Source organism: Hippocampus guttulatus, chromosome 13, assembly GCF_054856545.1.
Source record: "Hippocampus guttulatus isolate MCC_2025c chromosome 13, RoL_Hgut_1.0, whole genome shotgun sequence".
Taxonomy (NCBI): domain Eukaryota; kingdom Metazoa; phylum Chordata; class Actinopteri; order Syngnathiformes; family Syngnathidae; genus Hippocampus; species Hippocampus guttulatus.
In genome coordinates, this window is record NC_141273.1 from 1,591,934 (window position 1) to 1,619,576 (window position 27,643).

General features: G+C 43.7%; 1 protein-coding gene and 28 non-coding genes across 32 annotated transcripts in view; 21 read left to right on the plus strand and 8 right to left on the minus strand.

The window, feature by feature from the left end:
- Nucleotides 1-7: 7 nt before the first annotated feature.
- tpo (thyroid peroxidase) overlaps nt 8-27,643 on the minus strand; it is a 28,062-nt gene continuing 426 nt past the window's right edge. The window contains exons 2-13 of one of the 4 annotated variants that reach the window (XM_086127263.1): nt 26,833-26,917; nt 26,556-26,716; nt 26,292-26,421; nt 24,620-24,749; nt 23,167-23,355; nt 12,525-13,010; nt 9,851-10,109; nt 6,160-6,330; nt 3,151-3,388; nt 2,105-2,313; nt 1,260-1,433; nt 8-968 (exon numbers count right to left, since the gene is read on the minus strand). In XM_086127263.1, coding sequence (XP_085983389.1) covers nt 958-968; nt 1,260-1,433; nt 2,105-2,313; nt 3,151-3,388; nt 6,160-6,330; nt 9,851-10,109; nt 12,525-13,010; nt 23,167-23,355; nt 24,620-24,749; nt 26,292-26,421; nt 26,556-26,716; nt 26,833-26,917 — 2,243 coding nt within the window. In that variant the 3' untranslated portion in view covers nt 8-957. The remainder of the gene's footprint in view (nt 969-1,259; nt 1,434-2,104; nt 2,314-3,150; nt 3,389-6,159; nt 6,331-9,850; nt 10,110-12,524; nt 13,011-23,166; nt 23,356-24,619; nt 24,750-26,291; nt 26,422-26,555; nt 26,717-26,832; nt 26,918-27,643) is intronic. The other 3 variants (XM_086127264.1, XM_086127266.1, XM_086127265.1) reach the window with 3 other exon arrangements.
- Nucleotides 13,249-13,321, plus strand: trnav-aac (transfer RNA valine (anticodon AAC)). The gene has a single exon. It is a non-coding gene; the product is annotated as a tRNA-Val (tRNA).
- trnav-aac (transfer RNA valine (anticodon AAC)) lies at nt 13,551-13,623 on the plus strand. The gene has a single exon. It is a non-coding gene; the product is annotated as a tRNA-Val (tRNA).
- On the plus strand, nt 14,154-14,226 carry trnav-aac (transfer RNA valine (anticodon AAC)). Its single transcript has one exon. It is a non-coding gene; the product is annotated as a tRNA-Val (tRNA).
- On the plus strand, nt 14,459-14,531 carry trnav-aac (transfer RNA valine (anticodon AAC)). Its single transcript has one exon. It is a non-coding gene; the product is annotated as a tRNA-Val (tRNA).
- trnav-cac (transfer RNA valine (anticodon CAC)) lies at nt 15,070-15,142 on the plus strand. Its single transcript has one exon. It is a non-coding gene; the product is annotated as a tRNA-Val (tRNA).
- On the plus strand, nt 15,680-15,752 carry trnav-cac (transfer RNA valine (anticodon CAC)). The gene has a single exon. It is a non-coding gene; the product is annotated as a tRNA-Val (tRNA).
- On the plus strand, nt 15,985-16,057 carry trnav-aac (transfer RNA valine (anticodon AAC)). Its single transcript has one exon. It is a non-coding gene; the product is annotated as a tRNA-Val (tRNA).
- Nucleotides 16,290-16,362, plus strand: trnav-aac (transfer RNA valine (anticodon AAC)). Its single transcript has one exon. It is a non-coding gene; the product is annotated as a tRNA-Val (tRNA).
- On the plus strand, nt 16,597-16,669 carry trnav-aac (transfer RNA valine (anticodon AAC)). The gene has a single exon. It is a non-coding gene; the product is annotated as a tRNA-Val (tRNA).
- trnad-guc (transfer RNA aspartic acid (anticodon GUC)) lies at nt 16,671-16,742 on the minus strand. Its single transcript has one exon. It is a non-coding gene; the product is annotated as a tRNA-Asp (tRNA).
- On the plus strand, nt 16,839-16,911 carry trnav-cac (transfer RNA valine (anticodon CAC)). The gene has a single exon. It is a non-coding gene; the product is annotated as a tRNA-Val (tRNA).
- On the plus strand, nt 17,144-17,216 carry trnav-aac (transfer RNA valine (anticodon AAC)). The gene has a single exon. It is a non-coding gene; the product is annotated as a tRNA-Val (tRNA).
- trnad-guc (transfer RNA aspartic acid (anticodon GUC)) lies at nt 17,281-17,352 on the minus strand. The gene has a single exon. It is a non-coding gene; the product is annotated as a tRNA-Asp (tRNA).
- trnav-aac (transfer RNA valine (anticodon AAC)) lies at nt 17,449-17,521 on the plus strand. The gene has a single exon. It is a non-coding gene; the product is annotated as a tRNA-Val (tRNA).
- Nucleotides 17,754-17,826, plus strand: trnav-cac (transfer RNA valine (anticodon CAC)). The gene has a single exon. It is a non-coding gene; the product is annotated as a tRNA-Val (tRNA).
- On the minus strand, nt 18,193-18,264 carry trnad-guc (transfer RNA aspartic acid (anticodon GUC)). Its single transcript has one exon. It is a non-coding gene; the product is annotated as a tRNA-Asp (tRNA).
- On the plus strand, nt 18,361-18,433 carry trnav-cac (transfer RNA valine (anticodon CAC)). Its single transcript has one exon. It is a non-coding gene; the product is annotated as a tRNA-Val (tRNA).
- trnad-guc (transfer RNA aspartic acid (anticodon GUC)) lies at nt 18,804-18,875 on the minus strand. The gene has a single exon. It is a non-coding gene; the product is annotated as a tRNA-Asp (tRNA).
- Nucleotides 18,972-19,044, plus strand: trnav-cac (transfer RNA valine (anticodon CAC)). The gene has a single exon. It is a non-coding gene; the product is annotated as a tRNA-Val (tRNA).
- Nucleotides 19,109-19,180, minus strand: trnad-guc (transfer RNA aspartic acid (anticodon GUC)). Its single transcript has one exon. It is a non-coding gene; the product is annotated as a tRNA-Asp (tRNA).
- Nucleotides 19,277-19,349, plus strand: trnav-cac (transfer RNA valine (anticodon CAC)). The gene has a single exon. It is a non-coding gene; the product is annotated as a tRNA-Val (tRNA).
- trnav-aac (transfer RNA valine (anticodon AAC)) lies at nt 19,584-19,656 on the plus strand. Its single transcript has one exon. It is a non-coding gene; the product is annotated as a tRNA-Val (tRNA).
- Nucleotides 20,194-20,266, plus strand: trnav-aac (transfer RNA valine (anticodon AAC)). Its single transcript has one exon. It is a non-coding gene; the product is annotated as a tRNA-Val (tRNA).
- Nucleotides 20,637-20,708, minus strand: trnad-guc (transfer RNA aspartic acid (anticodon GUC)). The gene has a single exon. It is a non-coding gene; the product is annotated as a tRNA-Asp (tRNA).
- trnav-cac (transfer RNA valine (anticodon CAC)) lies at nt 20,805-20,877 on the plus strand. Its single transcript has one exon. It is a non-coding gene; the product is annotated as a tRNA-Val (tRNA).
- trnav-cac (transfer RNA valine (anticodon CAC)) lies at nt 21,110-21,182 on the plus strand. Its single transcript has one exon. It is a non-coding gene; the product is annotated as a tRNA-Val (tRNA).
- trnav-aac (transfer RNA valine (anticodon AAC)) lies at nt 21,429-21,501 on the plus strand. Its single transcript has one exon. It is a non-coding gene; the product is annotated as a tRNA-Val (tRNA).
- On the minus strand, nt 21,872-21,943 carry trnad-guc (transfer RNA aspartic acid (anticodon GUC)). The gene has a single exon. It is a non-coding gene; the product is annotated as a tRNA-Asp (tRNA).

Here is a 27,643-nt window from a genome sequence, read left to right on the forward strand (position 1 = left end):
AAAAGGCTGTTGCAACAAAGCTTTTTTAATTTGTTTTAACACCACGCACGATACAGTACATCCATTTTCCATGCAGCTTTTCCTCCTCATGGGTAAAATGAGCCCATCACAGTTGACTTTAGGCAAGATGTGAGTCAATCACAGGTCACAAACAGGTGTGGAACAAATTTTTCCCACTAACATTTACATCTCAGAGCAATTTAGAGTCTCCAATTAAACCACTGTGGGAGGAGGCCAGAGTAACTGTAAAACACACGCGCGCGCACACACACACACACACACACACAATTATGGGGAGAAACTCCATAAAGAGGTGATCCAGCATAAATTTGAAACTGCATCTCTTGACTGTGAAAGACAGAGAGCTACTACAGACGTTCTAACCACGACTCTGTGCACAGTTAAACCGAATGATGAAGTACTGAATTAAAGTATCTGAATAAGTATTTTCTTTTATTTAGTTTGACCTACTTGTAAGACACCTCAATTGGTACATGAGGGATTGCATCAGGGATATTGGTGCCCTGTGAGAACAAAATCTCAATTTGCAAGATCAAGTCGTGGTCCCTTACAAGATACATACGCTTGTCAGACAAGTGTTTTGTCATGAAAAAAAATGTTTCATCATTATCATTCGGCATGGTCCCTGGATCTTCACTTTAGTGAGAAACAAACATGAAGGCTGCAACTGCTTGGCAAACAAATGTGACATGCTTTGGACAACAGTGGAAGTTTTGGACAGATGATATTTAGCTTTTTTTCCCTAAACTTTTTAGGTGGCTAGTTAATCTGCAAACGAATCAAAACATTTCACTCCAAATTTTGTTTTCAACTGTCACTTGGTACACAATTCGAAAGGCATCGTTTTTTTTTGAAACCGGAGGAGGATTCCGGTGTTTCCTGTGGTGGGGGTGGGGGTGGGGGTGGGGGAGGTCTGCTCCATTGTCTCGCCAACTTTCAAAAGATTCCTTGAGGACATGAAAAGACATGGTTATGGCTATCCAAGTTAGTTAGTGTAGTTAGTTTGTATGCTGGGATAAGTCAACATGTGAATATGTTTGGCCATATAGTTTAGCACGGTTGACTTGTGTATTTGTCCCACTTGATGGTAGTAAAGCTCCAGTCAGAGTGGAGCATAAATTGTGTTTCCAAGGCCAGAGATCTTGAATTGTCTGGGGTGAAAATAGCTTTGCTGGGAAGCCATTCTAAATACAATCTTTGATATTCAGCACTTCCATTTGGCTAAATATTGCACATACCTTCACAATGTGGACATTTGTTGTTCCACTGATTTCCTTCACAAGCAATCAAGGCATTTCCTGTTAGTTTAAAGCCACGGTAACAGGAATACAGGGCCGCCAATTTGCCAGCTATCTTGAACAGTACGTAATCACCATTCTCGATCTGGCCAGGAGAGCCACATCGTTTTAAATCTGGGGGTGGATGATAAGTTCTCATGTTAGTAAACATTACATTGGCATTGCAAATTCAGCAGAATGGTTGATTGAATTTCAATTTTAACTAAAACATTTTTCTGCAGAAAATTTTAATAGGCCTGCTACGCTGATCACCTGCAAGCGTTGTATACGGTATTTGTGAAAGCTGTCCTGTTGAGCTGCGAGGCTGATGCTTTGTTGCTAAAAAGCTGACATTCTAAGACTGTCAGGTAGGTTTTTGAATGACAATGGCTAAAAATACGGACATAACTGTCGGTGTGATGGCAAGATAGCAACCTAACTAGAAAAAGCGCTTGACAGATGATTACAATTTTACATCATATCCTACATTCAGGTACTACTTGAAATAGTAATTCCTAAATGCTCACATCCAAAATGTTTATCTGTTCAGAAATAGGAAGATAGCCTCACGACTTAAAATGCAGGAGCAGATCGTGCGCTGTTGACAGGTACTTATTCTAATGAGAAATGACAAAATGCTAACATTGCAATGCTACCATACAGCAAGGTAGCAAATACTGTACAATGTAAAAAGTGAGAAGGCAGATCACCAAGGTCTGAACATTTTGCACTGCAGTCAGGTGCTATTTGTCATTGAAATTGATACAATGCTAATATGCTAATAGCACAGATGTTGCGCCACATACCTTCACTTTTTTCCTCTCGCCACGCCTCCAAATTCATTGCTGGTAAATTGTTACATGAGACGTAACCCGAGGGGTACTTCCCCAATATGAAGGCATCTGGTGGGACCTCTGTGATGTCAGTATTTTCACATATGATCTTAGACAGTGAAACCTTTAGAAGTTCATCCCTCTGCTCTTGGCTGAACATACCGTCTGCCTCCCACCAAAACCTTGAAAAAAAAAAAAGAAATGGTCTTCTTGAAAACTCAGTATTGGAGTCATGGACTGGTATGATCTTTGGAGTTAGCTGCTTCAAAGCACCCTGGTTGGGCCGGATAAGATTGTGTGGATCAGGGGTGTCAAACTCATTTTATTCATGGGCCACATTATAATTACCGTTTCCCTTGTAGGGCCGTTATGACTGTGAAACCATATAAGGAAGTCAAGAATAATGGTTTAATCAACTATAGTTTAAGTTACTGTAATGAGGGTTTTGGTAACAAGAAAACTTACAATAGCTCTCTTATATGTTACATTACAGATTTGTGATATTACATGACCAGTGGCGAACTGTGCCCATATTTACGGCATCAGACCCGGCGGTAATATGTGTGATTCTAGCTCATTGAAGTCCCTGTCCTAACAATGGCTTGCAAGTTGAAATAAGCAGCATCCGCCAATAAATGAAAGAAGCGGTACACAGGAAGTAATAGTAACAAAAAATAGATGGATGGATAGTTTTGAAATCAGAAATGCAGGAAAATAGGTCTTTCAATTGTTGTTCAGGTTACTGCGAAAAGTTAATTGTGTATTACATGAGACGTTAAAATTTTGGTATACAAGGATCATGGAAGTTGTCACATGGATCTGGCCCCCAGGCCTTGAGTTTAACAATGTGATTCAAGGTGAGAAACATTCTTGTAAATGTGCAGAAAAGGGACTCGAAAATTGTTATAAACACTGTAAGAAGCTACATTTGACATGTTGCCGTTACTTTGAGCATGAGCCATTTTACAAACGGTGCATCAATCTAATCTTGACTTGTAAATTTCCAGTACAGACCTCACCTGTCACCATCACGAAGTGCTTTCATCTGCTTTGCAATCAGGCATGAAAACACAGGACCGGTTCTTGAGCCTGGCGAAAATGTCTCAACAAGTCCTCCGAGCCATACGTCAATGTTGTCAGGGTGTTTGTACAGTTGAAGTATCCTCTCTGCAACGCTGGAATCACTTACGACCCGTTTAAAATCTTCCAGTGTCCTGATGCGCTCCAGTCCACAAAAATCTCTCCAATCGTTGTATCCTGAAAATTTAATGGTCAATCAGCTTTCATTTGAAGATGTGAATGCTTTTCCACCTTCGAGGTACTAACATAGTCTCCTCATTCACTTACTCATGATACAGCATCAGAAGCAACCCGCGATTCAATAACTTGCTCAAGAATACTTCAACTAGTTCACGGGGGTTGGCTGACTGATAATTAAAACCTGTAACCTTCGGCGAGAGAAACCACTGTTATACCACCCAAGCCGAGTCAACAGCATCCTGGAGGAGATATGGATTGGGAGGTGTTTAAAAACTGCAGTTTTGTGTTTACATTCAAGTCAACACAAGTGACGACATGCAAGTTTGTCGTTTCAGTTTGATCAGTGAAGCTATGGGAATTTGGGTTGTTTGCAAATGATACAAATATTTGGATTTCTGGTGATTGCAGCAAAGCTCGGAGAGAATGATCGCATGCAAAGTAAAAACATTGATATTGTAAAAATAAGTTAAAAATACATTCAAAAACAAAATAATGGATTTGGGAATCTAAAATCAAGCAACTAAATAAACATACTAGGAGAGGGTCTATTTATATCTATGATAGATAGCTATAGACATGTAGATATAGATATATGACAATGGCTCGGTGGTCGACAGGTGAGTGCATCGGCCTCACAGTGCGGAGGTGCAAGCATTCTGGCTCCAGCCTTCCTGTGTGGAATTTACATGTTCTCCCCTGTGCCTGCGTAGCTTTTCCCTGGGTACTCTGGTTTCCTCCCGCATTCCAAAACCATGCATGTCATAGCCCGGATATTTTTGTGGAAGTGTACGCTACACCCTAAGCATCCAATCAGTTTCACTTTTACAAGAAAACTATTTTAAAAATACAATCACAAAAGCAGGTCACCTTTAACCCACGCTGGCGCATGATCTGCATCACCGAACCTTATTAGCGGTCAGCGGTCTGCAATCTGAGCTGTTGCCATCTATCTTTTTTAAACTATTATTTTCATTCCATGTTTGTTTTAGCTGCAATCCACAGATGGCACTGGCAAAGAATGGCACTCTGGAGCGCCAGGGGAAGCTTTATAAAACGGTACTCATACGTACGATAGTTTCTGTACTTAACATGCTGCAAAAGTGTGTCCCATGCCTCAGCGTCAGCTCTATACTTAGGTAGTGAGTGATTTCCTTTTCACAAACTCACAAACTATTGTATCTATTTTATTTTTGTGTTTCGTTCATGTTAGGGGCCATTATGGCTGTTGCTCATCATGGCATACGTGTGTGCCTGTGTGCATGGTTGCGTGTGCGTGTGCGTGTGCACAGGTCAATCGTGGAAGGTTGGTTGTCTTGAAAAGTAGATCTTCGGTCAAAAAAGGTTGGGAACCCCTGGTCTACTGAGAGAAAAACCATGTTAAATTCATTCTTCATTCAAAGTCAAAGTCCAAAATATTGGTACGATCTTTACTTGAGACCAGGGGTAGGGAAGGCCAGTTCCTCGAGAGCCATATCCTGCCTGTTTTAGATCTCTCTCTACTTCCATCCATCCATCCATTTCCCGAACCGCTTCATCCTCACAATGGTCGCGGGGGGTGCTGGAGCCTATCCCAGCTGTCTTCGGGCAGTGGGCGGGGGACACCCTGAATCGGTTGCCAGCCAATCGCAGGGCACACAGAGACGAACAACCATCCACGCTCACACTCACACCTAGGGACAATTTAGAGTGTTCAATCAGCCTGCCATGCATGTTTTTGGAATGTGGGAGGAAACCGGAGTACCCGGAGAAAACCTACGCAGGCCCGGGGAGAACATGCAAACTCCACACAGGGAGGCCAGAGCTGGAATTGAACCCGGTACCTCTGCACTGTGAAGTCGACGTGCTTCTCTCTACTTCAACTCACTTAATTCAAATGATCAGCTCATCAGCAAGCTGTGTAGAAGCCTGAAACGATCATGAGCAATTGAAACAGTTTTTTTGGAGGGGGGCAGCGGTTGGGGGAGGGACTGGGTCTGGATCTAATTTTCATTGACATGTCTCCATGTCCTCACATCGGTCAGATGTCGCAGGTCGCAACGTGTCCTCTTGCGTGGCATGGGGCACCCCACGCACTGCTCATGATCTGCATAGAGGGAGGGGATGCTCTGGCTGCCATGACTATGCCATATTTTGTCTTCAGGCGCATCGCCGAGTCATTTTCACTTCATTAGGTCAACCTAAATAGCTCATCTTCGAAGAGAGTTCGCAGTTTCGAAGAGATGGATCAAGCAAATTGTCTGAACAACCGCAATCATGATGTGCATACATCAGTAGGTTTATAGTCTTGTTAGTCATTGTGTTCAAACACAAAAACATGAGGAAATTCTATTCCTCAGAACATGTCAAATGGTGGGAGATTGCGAGGCTTTTGTGTGAAAGCACGTGAAGATGGTGAAATATATCACTGATTGAGATGCCGAGCACGATGCGGTGTTATTTGCGTGTATTTAAATGAGGTGATATGCAAATAATTTCCCACCTCTATGCAAATGAGCCATATTGATAAACAAAGACTAAATCATTCACATCAGCAAGTTTAGCCACACGCAGTTTGAGTGAAGCAGATAACGTCTTAAGAAAGCTGGTGTAAGATTGCCGCTCCTCTGTTCTGTCCTAATCATGGCAGCAGTAGCATGGAGGCTTTCTTGGAGTAACAACATCATTTGGCATTTGCTGAAATTAATTGTATGGAGAAGTGCAATGATATCTAGCAATATAAACATACACTACAATATTGGAAGTTATTTATTGTCCAGTTTAAAACGAACCTGGGAGTCCATGATCTCGTCCTCTCTGCAGGTTCAATGAAGCCAGGTCCATATCTTGTGGAATAGATAAAACAATCAGCCTCTTTGTCAGTTCGTCTGTCAACAATTTGTTTGAATGAGGGGCTGCTGCTTGCGTTCCAAGTGCACCTCTCAGGATTGGGTCAATCCCACCTTAAAAAGAAAAAAAAAGAAAAAACTTTTGCTTAATTTTCTTGTTTCAGCTTACATAAAAGTGTCTGGAAGGACCAAAAACCAACTGTTTGTGACATCAGCAACAACCTCCGGAGGGCAGGGGGTGAGGGGATCAAAATCTCCTGTTTCCAAAAGGCTTTATGAAGAATCTATCCGTCCGTCCGTTTATATACAGTACTTATACATACAACAGTGGCATGCCGTCAGGGCCTTCAAAATGATGTTATCGCCATCGCCAATACTGCAGTGGATCTTCGTGTCTATCAATGTTCAGTTCTGCCAAGTATTTCTGAACTTCATTTGTAGCATTCAGTGTCACAGATTTAGATGGGGTTTCGAAAAGAACTTTTAAACTGGGGAATTGCTTCCTTTTTTTTTGCTGGTTCCACTGTTCCAACTTCAAAATACTTGCAAATATAGCCATTGGAGTGACACCCACACAAGCTGTGCTGGGGGACTCTATCGCTGTCACTTGAAATGACAACACGGTCTAATCGCCAACACCACTGATCCATTTCCTGAATCAGTCACGTGGTACGGTGCTTCAGGAAAGGTTCGGATTTCATTGCCCACGTCACCGATCCACGCTCCACATTTCGGATGCAATGATTACTGGACACACAATTCGAAGTCCGTGTTCATTTCCGCTTTCAAGAGTGACTGTAAATTGGAATAATGAGTCAATTTGAGTAATTCTGAAAGCTTTAAAGGAGGAAAAGTAACACAGTAAATTTTCAAATATTAACTGTAGTCAGACTACAAATTTCAAAACACTGATGTGTTCAATCAGCGGTCCACAACCTTTTTTGCCCCCGTGGACCGGTTTATTGTCAGACAATATTTTCAGGGACTGACCTTTAAGGTGTGTAAATACAACAAAATATGATTTGACCTGCGTGAAAACGGTGGTATTTTTGGAACATAATAATAAACACGAATCATGACAGGAGGAACGTCCTATCGGGCCGCAGCGCTCTCTGGTCGCTATGGTAACGTTTAAATGTGGCTTCAAAGTAAGATAAACTGCAAATACAAAGTGCATGAAAAATACAACTAGCCATCGCTGCATATCATGCAGAGTGGGCTAATTGCGTGGCAATCTCCCGTTGAGATAAAGCCATATTTTAATTCGGACTCCTGATACTGTCTATTAAATGTAGCCTTCTTTTTCTTGAAAGTCGTAGGCTCCTCTTCTGTCCCCTGGCTGGGCCTTTTCCCTTCCCAAAGAAACTTTCCAAAGTTGTTTTTTAATCATTTTGCTCGCTCCCCGATTTCATTTTAGCGGTAACCTATCATGTGATCGAGAAGCACGCCTTGACCTGCGTCAAGAGTGACATACTGTAGACGCATGTACCTGAGAATCCGGTTATTTTTTTCAAAGTAAAACATATTTGAGATTCCGAAATAAATAAACTGAAGTAATATGTTCTTTATTCTTTCTGTGCGATACCGGTCCGTGGCCTGGGGGTCGGGGACTACTATGTAGGATGACTAGTTACTAAAAATGGTCATCACGCGAGTGTTCTGCAACAAACATTCCATTTTTACAGTCAATGGCAATCAAGATCATAACTTCCACACCATGGGAAGCAAAAGACATGGCAGAGATGTCATTGTTTATCATACCATCTGCATTCACGGTTTGATTAAATGAAAAACACACATATACTAATCTTGCCCAACATATTCATCATACAAGCAGGATCGAACTAAGTCAAAATAAAAGTTTAGAATCGTAAAAACAAAATAAAGGGCCTATATCATGCAAAATCTGATTTTGGGGCATTTATCCGTGTTGAAATGCTAATTTCTTACTAAATAAATAAATAAATAAAAATACCCCCTTTCTCCATTTACCCATTTAAGCATTCCTGCTCATTCCTGTCTTTAAACATAATCTACGTCCAATCCAATAAAACGATTGGGTCCCCACTCTTATAAGATTGAAGGAGCCACCTCCATATTGCCCCTGCAGACTAAACACGCATCTGCTTTCTCAAGCAACCACCGGGACAAGTGTATCCGGGAAAGAGGCGCTACGAGCGGCCTCCCCAGCAGAGGCGCCGGCCGACCCGGCAACTTTATTGTTAGTATTTACTGTTTTGTCGGTGGTGCGTGCTCAGATACATATGGATTCATATGTACGCAGTGGCTGGCTTTTGAAACATCATGAAAATGGTGTGGCAGCCACACGCGGAGGGATGGGATTTTAGTGAGCCAGGCGTCTCACATCCATTGTTAAAATAGCCAACAAAACAACTCATATTTTCAGAAGAAATCAGATCACCATTGTGCCACAGATTGTGCCACAAACACGTGCCTATAGTTAACTGTGGAAATCTTAAAATAGCATAATACAGACCCTTTACGAGATTTTTGGTCATTGCTTTTTTGAGATACGATTTGACTGAATGAACCATTGATCGTAGGATACAAAATGGCGTCCGACGTTGGCGACAATTCATCACTGCTGTTTACTTGGGCTTGGAAATCACCGCATGAGAGTAGACTAGGGGAGCAAAAGCAACAGCAAAAAAAGTAGCAGTATCTAGTAAATTAAGATCAGCAACATTTTAGTTTTTACGAAGACTTGTTCCTGCTTGATTGTGTGTGCGGTGGGCATCGTTGTGGATAGTCAAGTCAAGTCAAGTCAACAGTATTTATAGAGCACTTTCAAACAGCCATCGCTGCATACAAAGTGCTGTACATGGAGCAATTTAACATGCACAATAAACAGTAAGACAAATCGGTAATAAAGGCGGTAGAAAGCACCAAACAGTAAAACCAAGAACAAATCTAAGTCATGCTGAGTCGAATGCCAAAGAATACAAGTGAGTTTTGAGGAGGGTTTTGAAGATGGGCAGCGAGGAGGCTTGCCGAATGTTTAGTGGGAGGTCATTCCAGAGAGAGGGACCAGCAACAGAAAAGGCTCGATCCCCTCTGAGCCTCAGTTTAGTTCTTGGTACTTCTAATAAAGTCTGGTCCACAGACCTGAGGCGCCGGGCAGGTGTGTAGGGGCGGATGAGCTCAGAGAGGTAAGGTGGCGCGAGATTATTCAGAGATTTGAAAACAAATAAGAGGATCTTGAAAATAACTCTAAAATGAATGGGGAGCCAGTGAAGGGATGCCAGAGTAGGATAGGTTTGAATTGTTTTCATGAAACCCTGACTGTGGCTTGTATAACGCACTCATGCCTGCCCAATCTTAGCTAACCCAGCCTGAGGTGTTTTGTCACCCTGGCCACCCAACGGAAATTTTTTTCTGTTGCGGCCGTGGTTGTGATAATATTGTTTATTTTAAAAACAATAGCTATTGTGTTCGGAAAAATATACATTACTTTGGATGTTCTGCCAAATTTTCTGCATTAGCATGAATCAAAATGTTAAAAAGTGGTCCATTAAGGGAACGTATCTTACGGTGGAGATAATGCTGAAGATTTCAGCCGAGTAAAGAAATGACAAGCAACATATGTCTAGCCAGTTTCATGAATAACTCTTACCTTCTTTGATGATTCGCCATGGAGTGAAGAAGGTTTCATGCAGCTTTAAACTGGGGAAACTTTCATGTTCCTGGTAGCTCGCATTGAGTCTCCTGACGACTGGGGAGATCGTTGCATGACCAAACCGGAATGCCGCCGTGGCAAAAACATTCGAGGCAGATGGGTCCACAGTTGGATCATATCCTTCATATGGTCCGATGTAATTGTCGAAAAACTCTTTCCCAATTATTTTTGGAACATAATCTCTCATGGTTATAATCTAAGAAAAAGCAGAAAACACTGTAATTCAGTTTTAAAAGCCAAACTAAAGCCCAATGAGAGCATGACATTGCTGCTTTTAAATTATTACCGGGATACACGGCAACAGTAGCCAGGACAAAGACAAACAAGCATGTTCCCACCAACTTGTTACCATTTTTACATTTGTCTACAGCGGGACTCCAACCATGAACCTCCAGTTCAAAAAGCCTAAATCCTTACAAATGCCAATACTGCTCATACTGCTCCAACATTGGAAGTTTGAAAGAAAAAGTACCATTGTTCATGAGGATAAAATAATGATTGAACATAAAGATGATTACTAAGGAATGTTTTAGGAATCTACTTTTTGATCAACAGACCTCCCGCGATCGACCTGTGACTGCACGCACACACTTACACACGAATGCCACGATGAGCAACATCCGTAACGTCTCCTAAAATGATCGAGGCGTGGGACGCATGTTTGCAGTGTGTTAACTGTTGTAGCTCACGTGTCCCGTTTAAAATGCTTCTCTCAGCCATCCACATTCACATTCCTTGCCAGTACCATTGGTGAATTGTACATGAGATGATGTTTTTTTTTTTTTACAACAGCCACCTTGCCTGGCATCCCGTCCTGCTAATAGAAACGTGCATCGCAGGCAACGCAAATCCTCGTTGACAGAAATGTTGACATTTAATATTTACTCTACACATTTTTAAAGCAATGTTAAGAATGTTTGTGTCATGTTTGTCCTCCAACAGAAACCATATTAAAAAATATATATTCAGTATATATTTCCTCCCCCATCTTTTTCCATTTTCAAACATTTTGAAAAAGCTCCAGGGAGACACTAGGGCAGCGCGAAAGAGTCACATGCGCTCTGGAGGCACGGATTGCCGACCCCCGCTCCAGTGCTTGTCATTTTGCGTCCCGACACCACAGACTTAACCCAGTTAGGGACAATTAAAGGAAGGACAAAAACCCACTTCCGTCCCTGCTTTGTCCTTCATCTTCCGCCCCTAAAATGGGCATCTGTCTGGGACGGATGGACAAATCGTTCCGTCCGAGGGACGGAATTGTGGTGGTGGTGGACCCTAAAAAGCAGCCAGGAGGGAGGAGCAGGTTGTACTTGAAGAATTGTATTGATAAAAACACAGAAAACGAAATCCAAAACAAAGCCCTGATAACAAAACTAAGCCAAAGTATCAAAGAAAAAGCATGACTGAAGCTCAAAACTAATAGTAACAAAAACATGACCCGAAACATCATTACAGAGCAAACATGACAGGAACCAACAAACAAACAATGATCCGACACAGAGTGGAACCCTTTTAAAGCAATAATTACATAACGACCAACAGGTGTGCAACTGCAGGGAGAGCCCTACAGTGCCACCTGTTGGTCACAAACAGAATCATGACAGGAATGCCCATGTCTGGTCAGCAGTCTGTCAACAAATGTTTGCTGGTGTAATGGTTGTAGCAGAGCATTTCTGTCCCAAACAGTAATGTATGTTATCATCTGACCTGGAATATTTTTCAGCAAATACCCAATTTGGAGTTTTTGTTTAATCCAATTTTATAATGTCCTCGTTCATATTACAAATACAACTTCGAATGTGAACGCAATGCACCCGTGTTGTGACGCACCTGCGCACAAAGCACAACGTTGAGTGATGTGCAGCAGAAAAACAACATCACGTGGCAGTGTTTAAAAAGCTAATTTAGTCAGTCCCGTATGGAGGGGCTTGTCTCTCTCCTTGATCTATGACATAGGTGTCAAACTCAGGTCCTGGAGGGCCACTGTCCTGTATGTTTTCCAAGTCTCCCTGCTGCAACACACCTGATTCAAATGAACAGGTTCAATGTCAGGCTTCCGCAGAGCTTGCTGATGATCTGATCATTTGAATCAGGTGTGTTGCGACAGGGAGACTTGGAAAACATGCAGGACAGTGGCCCTCCGGGACCTGAGTTTGACACCTATGATCTAAGAGGTGAGACCTAAGATTACAAATGTGAGGAAGTAAGAAATTCAACCTGCACAAGTTGTAACTAAATATGGTGACATTTTTGTCTCTGACATCAACCAATTTGGAATTTGTACTAAGGTAATGTAAATACAACCTCAAAAAATGTAGTTTGAACCATCATTAAAAATTTGGTATTAGAGATGAAGTGTCAAGTGTCTCTTTTCCCATAACAGTGGTTACGTTTTCTTACACTTGTGTGAGAAATGTGAAACCTAAGGTGGCTCTGTGCATCTTCATTTTGTCATTAAGGACTAACACAATTAGCATTTTCAATTTGAACAAACTGGAAGATAAAAACCATCCCAGTACATGGAATAAAAACCAGTGACAAAATGACGCCATGCCGAGCCATTTCATTCTCCACAACAAAATTGGACCATATGTTAAGTAAGATACTGTACCTGGTGAAGAGCCCCAATAATCTTGCGTGTTTCTTCATATATGGTCTCAGCATTCCAGTGACCGTTGAGGTGTTTAAGTGTCTCGGCTATTTGATTGTGTTGCCTCAGCCAAAGCAGATGCAAACTGGTCAGAGGCAGACCCTCATTGACCCGACTGTCTCCAGCGCGGAAACATGCCACATTTTCCTCACCATGCAGACAGACTGATTGGAGAGATTCTTCGAAAGGTAGGTAGGGTCTTCCTTTGGGGTCCATGAAGTGTTCATTAACAGTGAGTTTCCCATTCAACCCGCAGAGGTCTCGCAGTAAGTTGTTGACTTTTGGCCCGGAGCCATACACGACTGATCCATCAATGAAAGATGTGATGGCATTCATCTGTTGTTGCTGCACGGCTTGTAAGATGTCACGCCCAAAGCCATTGAAGCAAGCTGGTAAAGAGCGATTGAAAGGCAGGCAGCTTTGTGCACTTGGGAGGTTGTCAAGTGCCTGCAGAAGAGAAATGAAATGATAGTATGTTCTTGTTAGGTGTTGGGGTGGTTGGCAGTGAAAATTACGACTCCCCGTCAGGGAATCTTACCCTAGTCTTCCGCGTGACAGGCGGACAAACTGTCCACTATACGAACAAGGAATACAGGGTTCAAAGGAGCTGTGCCCTGCAAAATGCCGTCCACGCTGTCAGTTATGTGGGTTGACAGCCCTGATATGAAAAACCGTGGTGCCATATGTTTCCATAGTGTAGTGGTTATCACATTCGTCTAACACACGAAAGGTCCCCAGTTCGAAACTGGGTGGAAACAATCTTTCCTCCTTTTTCATTTGCTCTGAAATACTGCACCCCCAAAATGATTTAAATTACAACAACTCCCCATCAGGGAATCAAACCCCGGTCTTCCGCGTGACAGGTGATACTGTCCACTATACGAACAAGGAATACAGGGTTCAAAGGAGCTGTACCCTGCAAAACACCGTCCCCGCTGTCAGTTATGTGGGTTCACATCCCTGATATGAAAGACTGTCTTGTCACCTGTTTCCATAGTGTAGTGGTTATCACATTCGTCTAACACACGAAAGGTCCCCAGCTCGAAACTGGGTGGAAACAATCCCTGCTCCTTTTTGATTTAATCTGAAAAACTGGATCACCAAAATGATAAATGTCACAACAACAACTCGTCAGGGAATTGAACCCCGGTCTTCCGCGTGACAGGCGGCGATGCTGTCCACTATACTAACGAGGAAGAGAGGCTTCAAAGGAGCTGTAGCCTCCAAGTCCTTGATATCAGTTAGCCAGGTTTACAGCCCCGATATAAAAAGTTGTGATGTCACCTGTTTCCATAGTGTAGTGGTTATCACATTCGTCTCACTCAAGAAAGGCCCCCAATTCGAAACTGGGTGGAAACAATCCGTCCCCCTTTTTAATTTGCTGTGAAAAACTGGATCACCAAAATGATTAAAATTACAAAAACTCCCCGTCAGGGAATCGAACCCCAGTCTTCCGCGTGACAGGCGGAGATACTGTCCACTATACTAACGAGGAACACAGGCTTTAAAGGAGCTGAACCCTCCAAAACAGTCCCTGATATCAGTTAGCTCGGTTGACACTCCCGATATAAAAAGACTGTGATGCCATCTGTTTCCATAGTGTAGTGGTTATCACATTCGTCTAACACACGAAAGGTCCCCAGTTCGAAACTGGGTGGAAACAATCCTAACTCTGTTTTTATTTGCTGTGAAAAACTGGATCACCAAAATGATAAATGTCACAACGACTCCCCGTCAGGGAATCGAGCCCCAGTCTTGCGCGTGACAGGCGGAGATACTGTCCACGATACTAACGAGGAACACAGGCTGAAAAGGAGCTGTGCCCTCCAAAACACCATCCCTGCTATCAGTTAGCCAGGTTTAAAGCCCCGATATAAAAAATTGTGATGTCACCTGTTTCCATAGTGTAGTGGTTATCACATTCGTCTAACTCACGAAAGGCCCCCCGTTCGAAACTGGGTGGAAACAGTCCTGACTCCTTTTTGATTTGCTGTGAAAAACTGGATCACCAAAATGATAAATGTCGCAACGACTCCCCGTCAAGGAATCGAGCCCCAGTCTTGCGCGTGACAGGCGGAGATACTGTCCACGATACTAACGAGGAACACAGGCTGAAAAGGAGCTGTGCCCTCCAAAACACCATCCCTGCTATCAGTTAGCTCAGATGACAAGCCCTGATATTAAAAACTGTGATGTCACCTGTTTCCATAATGTAGTAGTTATCACATTCTTCAAACACACGAAAGGTCCCCAGCTCGAAAGTGGGTGGAAACAATCCCTGCTCCTTTTCAATTTGCTCTGAAAAACGGCATCACCAAAATGATTAAAACTACAATAACTCCCCGTCAGGGAATCGAACCCCGGTCTTCCACGTGACAGGCGGAGATACTGTCCACGATACTAACGAGGAACACAGGCTTAGAAGGAGCTGTGCCCTCCAAAACACCATCCCTGCTATCAGTTACCTGGGCTGTCAGCAGTGAAATGAAAGACTGTGTTATCAGCTGTTTCCATAGTGTAGTGGTTATCACGTTCATCTCACACACGAAAGGTCCCCAGTTCGAAACTGGGTGGAAACAGTCCTGACTCCTTTTTGATTTGCTGTGAAAAATGGATCACCAAAATGATAAATGTCACAACGACTCCCCGTCAGGGAATCGAGCCCCAGTCTTGCGCGTGACAGGCGGAGATACTGTCCACGATACTAACGAGGAACACAGGCTTAGAAGGAGCTGTGCCCTCCAAAACACCATCCCTGCTATCAGTTAGCTAGGATGACAAGCCCTGATATTAAAAACTGTGATGTCACCTGTTTCCATAATGTAGTAGTTATCACATTCGTCAAACACACGAAAGGTCCCTAGCTCGAAACTGGGTGGAAACAATCCCTGCTCCTTTTCAATTTGCTCTGAAAAACGGCATCACCAAAATGATTAAAATTACAATAACTCCCCGTCAGGGAATCGAACCCCAGTCTTCCGCGTGACAGGCGGAGATACTGTCCACTATACTAACGAGGAACACTGGCTTAAAAGGAGCTGTGCCCACCAAAACACCGTCCCTGCTACCAGTTACCTGGGTTGTCAGCCCTGAAATGAAAGACAGTGTTATCAGCTGTTTCCATAGTGTAGTGGTTATCACGTTCGTCTCACACACGAAAGGTCCCCCGTTCGAAACTGGGTGGAAACAGTCCTGACTCCTTTTTGATTTGCTGTGAAAAACTGGATCACCAAAATGATATATGTCACAACAACAACGACCCGTCAGGGAATCGAACCCCAGTCTTCCGCGTGACGGGGGGATGCTGTCTACTATACTAACGAGGAACACAGGCTTTAAAGGAGCTGAAGCCTCCGAAACAGTCCGAGATATCAGTTAGCTCGGTTGACACTCCCGATATAAAAAGACTGTGATGTCATCTGTTTCCATAGTGTAGTGGTTATCACATTCGTCTAACACACGAAAGGTCCCCAGTTCGAAACTGGGTGGAAACAATCCTAACTCTGTTTTTATTTGCTGTGAAAAACTGGATCACCAAAATGATAAATGTCACAACGACTCCCCGTCAGGGAATCGAGCCCCAGTCTTGCGCGTGACAGGCGGAGATACTGTCCACGATACTAACGAGGAACACAGGCTGAGAAGGAGCTGTACCCTCCAAAACACCATCCCTGCTATCAGTTAGCCAGGTTTACAGCCCCGATATAAAAAATTGTGATGTCACCTGTTTCCATAGTGTAGTGGTTATCACATTCGTCTAACTCACGAAAGGTCCCCAGTTCGAAACTGGGTGGAAACAGTCCTGACTCCTTTTTGATTTGCTGTGAAACACTGGATTACCAAAAGGATAAATGTCACAACAACAACAACTCATCAGGGAATCGAACCCCGGTCGTCCGCTTTACAGACGGAAATGCTGTCCACTATACTAACGAGGAACACAGGCTTCGAAGAAGCTGTATTCTCCAAAACAGTTCCCCGATATCAGTTAGCTCGGTTTACACTCCCGATATAAAAAACTGTGATGTCACCTGTTTCCATAGTGTAGTGGTTATCACATTCGTCTAACTCACGAAAGGTCCCCAGTTCGAAACTGGGTGGAAATAACTCCCCGTCAGGGAATCGAACCCCGGTCTTCCGCGTGACAGGCGGAGATACTGTCCACTATACTAACGAGGAACACAGCCTGAAAAGGAGCTGTGCCCTCCAAAACACCGTCCCTGCTATCAGTTACCTGGGTTGTCAGCAGTGAAATGAAAGATGGTGTTATCAGCTGTTTCCATAGTGTAGTGGTTATCACGTTCGTCTCACACACGAAAGGTCCCCAGTTCGAAACTGGGTGGAAACAGCCCTGACTCCTTTTTGATTTGCTGTGAAAAACTGGATCACCAAAATGATAAATGTCACAACGACTCCCCGTCAGGGAATCGAGCCCCAGTCTTGCGCGTGACAGGCGGAGATACTGTCCACGATACTAACGAGGAACACAGGCTGAGAAGGAGCTGTACCCTCCAAAACACCATCCCTGCTATCAGTTAGCCAGGTTTACAGCCCCGATATAAAAAATTGTGATGTCACCTGTTTCCATAGTGTAGTGGTTATCACGTTCGTCTAACTCACGAAAGGTCCCCAGTTCGAAACTGGGTGGAAACAGTCCTGACTACTTTTTGATTTGCTGTGAAACACTGGATCACCAAAATGATTAAAATTACAATAACTCCCCGTCAGGGAATCGAACCCCGGTCTTCCGCGTGACAGGCGGAGATACTGTCCACTATACTAACGAGGAACACAGGCTTAAAAGGAGCTGTGCCCTCCAAAACACCGTCCCTGCTATCAGTTACCTGGGTTGTCAGCCCTGAAATGAAAGACTGTGTTATCAGCTGTTTCCATAGTGTAGTGGTTATCACATTCGTGTAACTCACGAAAGGTCCCCAGTTCGAAACTGGGTGGAAACAGTCCTGACTCCTTTTTGATTTGCTGTGAAAAACTGGATCACCAAAATGATAAATGTCGCAACGACTCCCCGTCAGGGAATCGAACCCCGGTCTTCCGCGTGACAGGCGGAGATACTGTCCACGATACTAACGAGGAACACAGCCTGAAAAGGAGCTGTGCCCTCCAAAACACCGTCCCTGCTATCAGTTACCTGGGTTGTCAGCAGTGAAATGAAAGATGGTGTTATCAGCTGTTTCCATAGTGTAGTGGTTATCACGTTCGTCTCACACACGAAAGGTCCCCAGTTCGAAACTGGGTGGGAACAAAGCTTCTTTTTGATTTGCAATGAAAAACTGGATCACCAAAATGATAAATGTCACAACGACTCCCCGTCAGGGAATCGAGCCCCAGTCTTGCGCGTGACAGGCGGAGATACTGTCCACGATACTAACGAGGAACACAGGCTTAGAAGGAGCTGTGCCCTCCAAAACACCATCCCTGCTATCAGTTAGCTCGGATGACAAGCCCTGATATTAAAAACTGTGATGTCACCTGTTTCCATAATGTAGTAGTTATCACATTCTTCAAACACACGAAAGGTCCCTAGCTCGAAACTGGGTGGAAACAATCCCTGCTCCTTTGCAATTTGCTCTGAAAAACGGCATCACCAAAATGATTAAAACTACAATAACTCCCCGTCAGGGAATCGAACCCCGGTCTTCCGCGTGACAGGCGGAGATACTGTCCACTATACTAACGAGGAACACAGCCTGAAAAGGAGCTGTGCCCTCCAAAACACCGTCCCTGCTATCAGTTACCTGGGTTGTCAGCAGTGAAATGAAAGATGGTGTTATCAGCTGTTTCCATAGTGTAGTGGTTATCACGTTCGTCTCACACACGAAAGGTCCCCAGTTCGAAACTGGGTGGAAACAGCCCTGACTCCTTTTTGATTTGCTGTGAAAAACTGGATCACCAAAATGATAAATGTCACAACGACTCCCCGTCAGGGAATTGAGCCCCAGTCTTGCGCGTGACAGGCGGAGATACTGTCCACGATACTAACGAGGAACACAGGCTTAGAAGGAGCTGTGCCCTCCAAAACACCATCCCTGCTATCAGTTAGCTCGGATGACAAGCCCTGATATTAAAAACTGTGATGTTACCTGTTTCCATAATGTAGTAGTTATCACATTCGTCAAACACACGAAAGGTCCCCAGCTCGAAAGTGGGTGGAAACAATCCCTGCTCCTTTTCAATTTGCTCTGAAAAACGGCATCACCAAAATGATTAAAATTACAATAACTCCCCGTCAGGGAATCGAACCCCGGTCTTCCGCGTGACAGGCGGAGATACTGTCCACTATACTAACGAGGAACACAGGCTTAAAAGGAGCTGTGCCCTCCAAAACACCGTCCCTGCTATCAGTTACCTGGGTTGTCAGCCCTGAAATGAAAGACTGTGTTATCAGTTGTTTCCATAGTGTAGTGGTTATCACGTTCGTCTCACACACGAAAGGTCCCCAGTTCGAAACTGGGTGGAAACAGTCCTGACTACTTTTTGATTTGCTGTGAAACACTGGATCACCAAAATGATTAAAATTACAATAACTCCCCGTCAGGGAATCGAACCCCGGTCTTCCGCGTGACAGGCGGAGATACTGTCCACTATACTAACGAGGAACACAGGCTTAAAAGGAGCTGTGCCCTCCAAAACACCGTCCCTGCTATCAGTTACCTGGGTTGTCAGCCCTGAAATGAAAGACTGTGTTATCAGCTGTTTCCATAGTGTAGTGGTTATCACGTTCGTCTCACACACGAAAGGTCCCCAGTTCGAAACTGGGTGGAAACAGTCCTGACTACTTTTTGATTTGCTGTGAAACACTGGATCACCAAAATGATAAATGTAACAACAACAACAACTCATCAGGGAATCGAACCCCGGTCGTCCGCTTTACAGACGGAAATGCTGTCCACTATACTAACGAGGAACACAGGCTTCGAAGGAGCTGTATTCTCCAAAACAGTTCCCCGATATCAGTTAGCTCGGTTGACACTCCCGATATAAAAAACTGTGATGTCACCTGTTTCCATAGTGTAGTGGTTATCACATTCGTCTAACACACGAAAGGTCACCAGTTCGAAACTGTGTGGAAACAGTCCTGACTCCTTTTTGATTTGCTGTGAAAAACTGGATCACCAAAATGATAAATGTCACAACGACTCCCCGTCAGGGAATCGAGCCCCAGTCTTGCGCGTGACAGGCGGAGATACTGTCCACGATACTAACGAGGAACACAGGCTGAGAAGGAGCTGTACCCTCCAAAACACCATCCCTGCTATCAGTTAGCCAGGTTTACAGCCCCGATATAAAAAATTGTGATGTCACCTGTTTCCATAGTGTAGTGGTTATCACATTTGTCTAACTCACGAAAGGTCCCCAGTTCGAAACTGGGTGGTAACAGTCCTGACTACTTTTTGATTTGCTGTGAAACACTGGATCACCAAAATGATAAATGTCACAACAACAACAACTCATCAGGGAATCGAACCCCGGTCGTCCGCTTTACAGGCGGAAATGCTGTCCACTATACTAACGAGGAACACAGGCTTCGAAGGAGCTGTATTCTCCAACAGTTCCCCGATATCAGTTAGCTCGGTTGACACTCCCGATATAAAAAACTGTGATGTCACCTGTTTCCATAGTGTAGTGGTTATCACATTCGTCTAACACACGAAAGGTCCCCAGTTCGAAACTGGGTGGAAACAGTCCTGACTCCTTTTTGATTTGCTGTGAAAAACTGGATCACCAAAATGATAAATGTCACAACGACTCCCCGTCAGGGAATCGAGCCCCAGTCTTGCGCGTGACAGGCGGAGATACTGTCCACGATACTAACGAGGAACACAGGCTTAGAAGGAGCTGTGCCCTCCAAAACACCATCCCTGCTATCAGTTAGCTCGGATGACAAGCCCTGATATTAAAAACTGTGATGTTACCTGTTTCCATAATGTAGTAGTTATCACATTCGTCAAACACACGAAAGGTCCCCAGCTCGAAACTGGGTGGAAACAATCCCTGCTCCTTTTCAATTTGCTCTGAAAAACGGCATCACCAAAATGATTAAAATTACAATATCTCCCCGTCAGGGAATCGAACCCCGGTCTTCCGCGTGACAGGCGGAGATACTGTCCACTATACTAACGAGGAACACAGGCTTAAAAGGAGCTGTGCCCTCCAAAACACCGTCCCTGCTATCAGTTACCTGGGTTGTCAGCCCTGAAATGAAAGACTGTGTTATCTGCTGTTTCCATAGTGTAGTGGTTATCACGTTCGTCTCACACACGAAAGGTCCCCAGTTCGAAACTGGGTGGAAACAGTCCTGACTCCTTTTTGATTTGCTGTGAAAAACGGCATCACCAAAATGATGAATGTCACAACGACTCCCCGTCAGGGAATCGAGCCCCAGTCTTGCGCGTGACAGGCGGAGATACTGTCCACGATACTAACGAGGAACACAGGCTGAAAAGGAGCTGTGCCCTCCAAAACACCGTCCCTGCTATCAGTTACCTGGGTTGTCAGCCCTGAAATGAAAGACTGTGGTATCTGCTGTTTCCATAGTGTAGTGGTTATCACGTTCGTCTCACACACGAAAGGTCCCCAGTTCGAAACTGGGTGGTAACAGTCCTGACTACTTTTTGATTTGCTGTGAAACACTGGATCACCAAAATGATAAATGTCACAACAACCACAACTCATCAGGGAATCGAACCCCGGTCGTCCGCATGACAGGCGGAAATTCTGTCCACTATACTAACGAGTAACACAGGCTTCGAAGGAGCTGTATTCTCCAAAAGAGTTCCCCCCCCCCCCCCCCGATATCAGTTAGCGCGGTTGACACTCCCGATATAAAAAACTGTGATGTCACCTGTTTCCATAGTGTAGTAGTTATCACATTCGTCAAACACACGAAAGGTCCCTAGTTCGAAACTGGGTGGAAACAATCCTAACACATTTTTTATTTGCTGTGAAAAACTGGATCACCAAAATGATAAATGTCACAACGACTCCCCGTCAGGGAATCGAGCCCCAGTCTTGCGCGTGACAGGCGGAGATACTGTCCACGATACTAACGAGGAACACAGGCTTAGAAGGAGCTGTGCCCTCCAAAACACCATGCCTGCTATCAGTTAGCTAGGATGACAAGCCCTGATATTAAAAACTGTGATGTCACCTGTTTCCATAATGTAGTAGTTATCACATTCTTCAAACACACGAAAGGTCCCCAGCTCGAAAGTGGGTGGAAACAATCCCTGCTCCTTTTCAATTTGCTCTGAAAAACGGCATCACCAAAATGATTAAAATTACAGTAACTCCCCGTCAGGGAATCGAACCCCGGTCTTCCGCGTGACAGGCGGAGATACTGTCCACTATACTAACGAGGAACACAGGCTTAAAAGGAGCTGTGCCCTCCAAAACACCAACCCTGCTATCAGTTATGTGGGTTGGCGGCCCTGATATGAAAAACCGTGGTGCCATCTGTTTCCATCGTGTAGTGGTTATCACGTTCGTCAAACACACGAAAGGTCCCCAGTTTGAAACTGGGTGGAAACAATCCCTGCTCCTTTTCAATTTGCTCTGAAAAACTGCATCACCAAAATGATTTAAATTACAACAACTCCCCATCAGGGAATTGAACCCCGGTCTTCCGCGTGACAGGAGATACTGTCCACGATACTAATGAGGAACACAGGCTTAAATGATTGACTAACACACGAAAGGTCCCCAGTTCGAAACTGGTTGGAAACAATCCCTGCTCCTTTTTAATTTGCTTTGAAAAACTGCATCACCAAAATGATTAAAATCACAACTCCCCATCAGGGAATCGAACCTTGGTCTTCCGCGTGACTGGCGGCGATACTGTCACTATAAAAACGAAGAACACAGGCTTAAAAGGAGCCGGTTTGGCAGCCCTGAAATGAAAAACCATGGCGTCATCTGTTTCCATCGTGTTGTGGCTATGACGTTTGTCTCACACACAGTTTCGAACTGGGGGCAGTTCGAAACTCTGAGGAAACAATCCCTGCTCCTATTTAATTTGCTCTGAAAAACTGGATTACCAAACTCATAAAAATCACAACAACTCCCCGTCAGTGAATCGATCCCCGGTTTTCTACATGACAAGCGGATGTACTGTCCACTCTACTCAAGAGGAACACAGGCTTACCACTAGAAGTCCCAGGATTTTCTTACCCCTCCAAAATGGCCAGGGGACCAACAACAAAACCAACAACTCAACGATCCATTTTGTCAACATTGTTCTGTCAATGCAGCAAGGTGAGGCGCTTCCCCCACCTTGTTCAAATGGAATGTGGTGGTTTTCTACACGTTAGCATGCGAATAGTCATTGCTGAGTTGTGTTGTTCACACCAGAATTTTCCTCATTTGCAGATCAATGGTGAAACGAATCCAGCCAGTTGGCTTCCCTTTGGGCATTCTATGTATGATAGCCAAATGGCTTGGCCCTGGGACGTTTAGTGTCCAAGGACCAACAGTATTTGCAAAACTGCCATAGATCAGCTCCACTTAGTCAAGAATTACTTGGAAGGCAGTATAAGAAACGGTTTGGTAAAGGTGCGGCAGAATATTTGTTTTGGTTACAGTTTACCTGGATTGGAAAGCAGGGGTGTACATTTTTACAAGAGTTCAGGCAGTCATCTCCGGGTTTCCCGGGGCTTTGAGGGGTGAACGTTATGTCATGGTCAATGTATTGGCCCCACTCCACAAGCATGTGAGAGTAGGCATCGTCTTCACATTTGATAGAACTCCCCATGATCTTTATGCTGACTTCCTTTGGCTGTTGAAATCCAACATGAAATCATGTAAGTACTTTTAGTGATAACAGACCTAAATAAATTATTTGCAGGCCTGCAATACGCCAGGAATCAAAAGTCCTGATATCGACTCCCCTTTAAAAAATATCCGAAAGTGTTTTATTCTGACAAAAAAATAAATAAATAAAAACAACAACAACATTTTGGCATTAAACATGATTTTGAGACAGACCCAAAGTTGAACTTAGAATAAAGTTCTGCAGCTTTATTTGTAATGGAAAAGCCAGCCTTTTTTTGAAGTTGGCAAATTTACTGATACTGATAAGACAGGTAATCAAGTGAATATGACTTACTATTTAGTTGTGGACCTTTCTTGCAATAATGTCTGTACATCAAACCTGTGACCCAATGACCGATTTCTTCTTTTTTTGTTCTTTTTATGTTTTTCCAGTCTTTCGGTGCCACCTCTTTCACTTGTTTTTTGTTTTAATTTCTTTCACTTGGTGAAACTTCTTTATGGGTCTTTATTTTTCTGCATGGCGAAGGATCTCCCAAACAGTTTGGTTTCACCTTTCTTTCATCGACAGACGAAGAAGTGTATCTCTTGATTTCGTAGTTCATTTTGATGATGCTATCAAAGGTGACAGCTTCATTCATTTATGAGTAGAGGTGAAAGAAGTCCTCGAGTGATTCAGTTTCGGGACCTTGTTTCAAAATAAAATGCTTGAGGCACTTTTCTGCGGCTCGGCTACCTGCTTGTTTAATGTACGCCGTCAGGAAAAATAAGTCGAACATAGTTGGAACAATAGGTCGATTTACAAGTATTCTATTCATTGGAATTTAGTTTGTAACTTTGAAAAATTTGTCACTATGCCAGTAGTGTTCTTAAACATAGTAAATATGCATCTTGGACAAAATAGAACAAGACCCTCAATATTTTTGATGGCTGTGAAGTACAGTATATGATAACACTGACAATTCAATGCTGAATACATAATAGGTATTCACAAATGGAACAAAGATCATTTCAAGATAAATGTGTCTTTTAATTCATCGGCCTGTTCAAACAATCGTGACCTGTCACCCAAAAATCTGCTGTTTTGAAATTGCTGCTGTAAAACCCATCTTAAAAATACATTGAATGTTACATTAACTCACGCGGCAGGTTAAGCATGCTTCGTTTAAAAAAAAAAAAATATATATACAGGTATACCTGTGTATATATATATATATATATATATATATATATACACACACACACACATATATAAAGTATTTGCGGATTACCTTGGGAAGCTCAAATCCATTATAGAGCCTTCCTGCATTCCAACCTTTGGGTTGTCGTACTCCATCTTCATATTGAGGTGGAAGCCACCTTTTTAAAGGGATGTTGGCTGCTCCCCAGAAATGATTGTTCCTGGCAAAAAAAACCAAAAATGAAGACTGATATTTGATGAACAACATTGAAACCTCAGTAGTTAAATGCCGCTGAATTGAAATGCCTCTCAATTTAGTCCGACACCACCATCATGGATGGCATCACTTGGCACAGTGAAAAATCACACAAAAGTTTGGTTTCACCAAAGATTAACTCTGTGGTTTGCTTTCTGTTCACCTTTTGGCGACTTTTTATGTCACGAGGACCAGAAGGACCAGACTCAACAAGTGGATGGAAATAAATGCTTACTGAGCCCGGTTGTTTGTGAGGGGCCAGTGCTGCAACTGCCTCCTTTTGTTTCTCCCTTATTTGAATGCCATGTGTGCCTTGTAGTCCTTTAATGTAAAATGGTGAACACATAAGGCATTGGTGGAGTTGGCACTTGAGGTCACGTGTCATAAGAATACACAAGCAATGACAAACAAATGACAAAGATTTCTCATCATGTGGGAAGAAATTTCATCTGTGCTGTATGTTACACATACAGTACATTTGACAATAAAGTGTATCCAATCCAATCCAAGATGTGATTTTACATATATTGTTATATATATATGTTGTGAAAGCGCTATATAAATCAGCATGTATTGTATTGTATTGTCCGGTAGTCGAGTGGTTAGCACGTCGGCTTCACAGTGCAGAGGTACCGGGTTCGATTCCAGCTCCGGCCTCCCTGTGTGGAGTTTGCATGTTCTCCCCGGGCCTGCGTGGGTTTTCTCCGGGTGCTCCGGTTTCCTCCCACATTCCAAAAACATGCATGTCAGGCTGATTGGACGCTCTAAATTGTCCCTAGGTGTGAGTGTGGGTGTGGATGGTTGTTCGTCTCTGTGTGCCCTGCGATTGGCTGGCAACTGATTCAGGGTGTCCCCCGCCTACTGCCCGGAGATATCTGGGATAGGCTCCAGCACCCCCCGCGACCCTAGTGAGGATCAAGCGGTTCGGAAAATGGATGGATGGATGCAATCAGACTTGTTTTGGCTGACTGTTGCATTGCCCGCACAGTGAGAGTGAGCACATTGTTCAGCTTGTGGATCCACATTGTATTTGGTGACAAAGAGTGATATAGTCCACCACATTTTAGATGGACTCTCAATGTAGTTGGGTTTTTTTTTCACTTTTTAAGATTTGTGTGCGCGGTCTGGTAGTCGACTCATTTGCGTCGGCTTCACAGTGCAGGGGTGCAGGGTTCCATCCCGCCTTCCTGTGTGGAGTTTGCATGTTCTCCTTGTACCTGCGTGGGTTTTCTCCGGGTACTCTGGTTTCCTCCCACATTCCTCCCATGCATTTAATGGAACACAAAATTTTCCAGAGGTGTGAATGTGAGAGCCGATGGTTGTTGGTCTACGTGTGACCTGCGATTGGCTGGCAACCAGTTCAGGGTCTACCCCGCCTACTGCTTGAAGACAGTTGGGCTGGGCTCCAGAATGCCCCGCGTGCTTGTGAGGATAAGCGGATCAGAAAATGGATGGATGGATGAAGATTTGTGTGCATCAATGCATTGACGTCACTTGACGACAGTACCTGTTGTTGCACATGCCGTTTATGGAACGATACTTGCGATGGTAACTATACTGGCAAGTAGCTGGATGCGATGGAGGTGGACATCCTGACAGCTCTGCGATCAGCTCCACGTCCTCCCATGATAGCAAAGCTTTGAAAAAAAAAAAAAGAGAGCAGTTCATCAGCGCATCGGAAAGAAAAATAACGCTCGACTGAGAGGAAGTCATAAGATTAATCGTCTTCCCTCACGTGTTTTGTTTTTTTACAATTAAAATATGATCCTACCATTTGCTGCGATATCTCTTTTGTACCGCTGCTTCAGTTTTTTGTGAAGGCCTTGCAGAGTTAATTGGAAAACCTCAGCAGCATGTCCTATCTCGAGGGTCTCTGTCTCAGTTTGTCGACGAAATGAAAAGCCATGCACGGAGGACACGTGTGAACTTCGTCTATGCGCACAAACGATAAGAAAAGCAAAGTTCTACAGAACGTGGCTCCTTTTTGGGGAGGCATTTTTCCACCGAAACGGTGACAGACGATAGGATTCACTTTGCTCGTTGATTACCTTTGTATGGTTTGAAAGGATTTTTCATCAAGCATTTGAAGACTTTCTTCATATGATGACAAAATCAATTTTCGAACGGATGTAGCTGTAAGGTAGATGACAACACATGATTTGATTGGAAGGAGTGCAAAGTCTCTGTCAGCGAAATCTATGCACAGCGAAAGCCGATTCAGCTCAATTTATTAACATAAGAGAACAGCATCTGACCGATAAAATGTACAGTAAAAGTAGAATTTATCTAACAAAGCAACGAAATATATACTTCTCTTTATTAATTTGGTGGTGGCAATTACTCGTATCGGGTTCATCATACAGCAAAAGAGAAAATGGAAGCAAAAAAGCATTCAGTGAGAAGGTATCTGTCAGGAGGTGTAAAACATCGTCTGCATCCCCCCCCCCCAACCCCTCAAAAAATATTGTTACAAAGCAAAGCCTCCAGGACAGGGGTTCTTAACCTTGTTGGAGGTACTGAATCCAACCAGTTCATATGCACATTCACCGAACTCTTCATTAGTGAAAAATTTGACAAATTCAAAACATTAAAAAATGCATTTCTTAAAAACAGAAAAAAAGTAAACACAATTACTCTAAGTACAAAGTTTTTTAATTGGCAACCAGCCGGATGGCCATGCGGGCGTGTCATAACTAATTGTCATGTTGAGTCGGGTGTTTCTTAACCTCCGTGGCAGAGGCTTTGTCGAACCCCTGAGACTGATTCACCGAACCCCTCGGATTCCATCGAACCCAGTTTAAGAAGCACTACACCATGAACTACTTAACGTCACAAACGCAGTATTTATCAGGGGTGTGC